This window comes from Etheostoma spectabile, chromosome 24 (genome assembly GCF_008692095.1).
Source record: "Etheostoma spectabile isolate EspeVRDwgs_2016 chromosome 24, UIUC_Espe_1.0, whole genome shotgun sequence".
NCBI lineage: Eukaryota > Metazoa > Chordata > Actinopteri > Perciformes > Percidae > Etheostoma > Etheostoma spectabile.
In genome coordinates, this window is record NC_045756.1 from 15318859 (window position 1) to 15322282 (window position 3424).

General features: G+C 38.6%; 1 protein-coding gene across 1 annotated transcript in view; it reads right to left on the minus strand.

Moving 5' to 3' along the window:
* LOC116673699 (zinc finger protein 431) overlaps positions 1–3424 on the minus strand; it is a 193334-nt gene continuing 189910 nt past the window's right edge. Inside the window, exon 3 of the mRNA XM_032505924.1 lies at positions 1–1910. Coding sequence (XP_032361815.1) covers positions 1093–1910 — 818 coding nt within the window. The 3' untranslated portion in view covers positions 1–1092. The remainder of the gene's footprint in view (positions 1911–3424) is intronic.

Genomic DNA, 3424 nt, shown 5'->3' on the forward strand with positions numbered 1-3424 from the left:
ACCAAATGGCAAAAATAAAAAGATTGTCATATTTATTGATATCACACAGCAATGCTACACAAGCATTTGTGTAGTCTAATACTGTTATATATATATACACACACACACACTGTAAGTACGGAGTTATCCAGTGGAAAAATGAACATAAACATTATAACTCATGTAAAGAACAAACTCTTTACATTTCTTCAAAAAAGGCCCAAACTTATGCCAAAACTCAAAACTGTAATGCCGTTCTTCTCTGAACGGTAATAGACAATCTTTGGTCACATTTTGTGAATTCGAGTGATCTGTCAAAGCTGCATTGCATCCCAAAACATCATGGAACACATGAATGGGTAGCATCACAGCTATCAGCGATCAGCAGAGAAAAATTCATGGATTATGTACATACAGTGTAAATCTTGGATGTAAGAATTTAGATTAATTGCTCAAAGACTCAGAAAAAGGCACAAGTTCCAGGCTCGATAAAAAAACCTCCTGTAGGGACTACAAAGAGACCACCACGATGGCCGGAATGTTAGCATATAGCTGGAAAAGACATTAGATAAGTCTCTAGCGCTTATGGCTGTAAAATGTTTAAAATATGAATCGGAAATGCAGTTTTTTGCTGTTTTTCATCGGTTAGGGTTAAATGAGTTATAACAAATGTAATAACTTAACTTCTTCCTCCAGTAAATTGCTGTTAGACAAATCAGATGAGAAAGTGGTATTTATTGGCACAGGACTTTAAGATGTGATGTTCACATGAACAGAACACTGCCTGTATCTTTTTTACGGAAACCCTTCATAGAAATTTATCAGTCAAAATTCAAGTAACAGCGACAGTAAAAATTTATATTAATCTATTAAACTTTGCAATAGATCGCATGCATTCCCTGAGTGTAGATCCATGTGAACCACGGATCTATGGTCCGTTACACCACTAATTAATGTTAGTAGTAAGAATTTACAAAACAAAACAAACTCATATTTGAGAAATTTATTTTTTATTGTTAATTGTCACTTTTCCAAAACTAAAAAAGTATCAATAATTCTGTATTTCAAATACTAACCAATTAGAAACCATTTTGATCGTCGACAACTGGCATCTCATTTCTTTGCGGAGTGAACACGTTGGTGGGATTTTAGGTTACTTTGATTGGTGAAACTTTTGTCACATAGTTTACAGCTGAAGGGTTTCTCTCCGGTATGAATGCGTTGATGGACTTTCAAGTGATTTAACTGAACAAAAGCTGCATCACATTGGTCACACCTGTAAGGTTTATCTCCAGTGTGGATGCGTTGATGGATTTTGAAGGAGTCAGAACGTGCAAAAGCTGCGCCACATTGGATGCATCTGTAAGGTTTCTCTCCTGTGTGACTGCGTTGATGGCTTTTCAAGTTACCCAAGTGCGCAAAAACGGCACCGCATTGCTCACAGCTGTACGGTTTCTCTCCCGTGTGTGTGCGTAGATGCATTTTGAAGCTGCCCAACACTCTGAAAACTGCGCCACATTGGTCACAGCTGTACGGTTTCTCTCCGGTGTGAATACGGTGATGAATTTTGAAGCTACCTAAACTTGTGAATGCGGCCCCACACTGGTCACACCAGTACTTTACGTTTACAGTTAGTTTCTCTCTTGTGTGAACGCGTTGGTGGCCTTTAAGGTGACTGCTCCGAGAAAAACTTCTCTTGCACTGGTCACAGCTGTATGGTTTCTCTCCAGTGTGAATACGTCGATGGTTGTTTAGGGTAGTCTTAGAAGAGAAAGATCGCCCACATTGGTCACAGCTGTATGGTTTCTCTCCAGTGTGAATGCGTCGATGATTGTTTAGGGTATTACTAGAAGAAAAAGATCTCCCACATTGGCCACAGCTGTATGGTTTTTCTCCAGTGTGAACTCTAATATGAATCTTTAAATTTGTAGCTGTTTTAAAGGACTTGTCACAATGCTGACAGCTATGGCATCCGAGTCCCCCTCTTCCGCTTTGTTTCTGTAAAAACAGAGAGAGAGAGAGCGAGAGAGAAACAATTGGTGAGAGGCTAAGGTGAAGCAAGCCATGTCAAACCATAAACAACATGGACACAGGAGAGTAGATAACGTATGGGCATCCTATTTCTGCAGTGCAATGGTAACAAAACTTGTTAAAAAAGGTGCAACAATGGGGGAGGGGAGAAGCCAAACAAGCCTATAAACCCACTGTTTTCCTCAATATGTAACACGAATAATTGTACATTTACAAATATACACCACCAAACGGCATGCTGGGTAACATTATAGCTGCCAGCTAGCCAGTTAGCATAACAGTCTGTTAAAATGGGAGCGAATCCAGTCGCTACTGCACATTCAAGAACAGATAAGAAAGATAGACGCTAATTCAATTCAACTTTATTTATATAGCCAGAAACACCTGCAGGAAGCGATAGGAGGAGAGGGGCGAGAGAGCACAAGACTCTGGGAAAGGGAAGAAGTTGAGTTAGTAACATACAGCAGAACAATGTATGCCCAAGAGAGGAACCGTCTGCTGTTCCAGAAGAAAAAGAAATACAACTTAATTTAGCCACTGTTGTTGCAGGTCGTGCTAACGTTACTCGGTCACGCTAAGGCTAAGACCTGCCAACTCATGCATGCAGCAACATTACGTATACAATAGCAACTAGGGATGAGCGAGTACAGCATTATCTGTATCTGTTTACCACATGAATTATCTGTATCCGGATCCGTACTCGGAGTGGGCGGGTCCTAAACCGGAAGTGGTCAGATTTAACCCGGAAGTGTGTCAGGTTCTCTTGAAATGTGCGGGGCTTTAACTGGTATGTTATTTAAGCATGCAATTGATATGAGTTGATCAGAAATTGTTATATTTATTGCTGATTAGAAAACTATTTACATGACAGCATCGAGCTTCAGATCAATGGTGTTGTCATGGTAACAAACTATATAGGCCTACAGTATATAACAAGTTTTGCAACAATAAATACAACAATGTGGTTGCAATTATTAAGTAAAATGTAATGAACAAGAGTTTTCATACTCAATAATATAACTTTATTTTTTTAACTTTTAATTTTTCTATTATCAGTGTGATAAAAAAAATTTTATTGGTTCTTTTTTATTTTCCCACCAGGTATGTGTGAGTGTCTGTGCCTGTGAGTGAGTAAGATATATACACTACCGGTCAAAGGTTTGGGGTCACTTAGAAATTTCCATTGCCCTCCATTATAGACAGAATCCCAGCTGAGATCAGTTGCATTGTTTTTTTAACCAGGGCAGTAATCAGATTACATTATGGGCTGACATCATTGCAAATAGGTTTGCCAGTGTTTTTCTAGTTACTTTTTTTAAATGATATCAGATTAGTAAACATAATGTGCCTTTGGATATTGAATGAATGGTTGGTTATAATGGGTAATGTAGATATTGCATTAAAGATCAGCTGG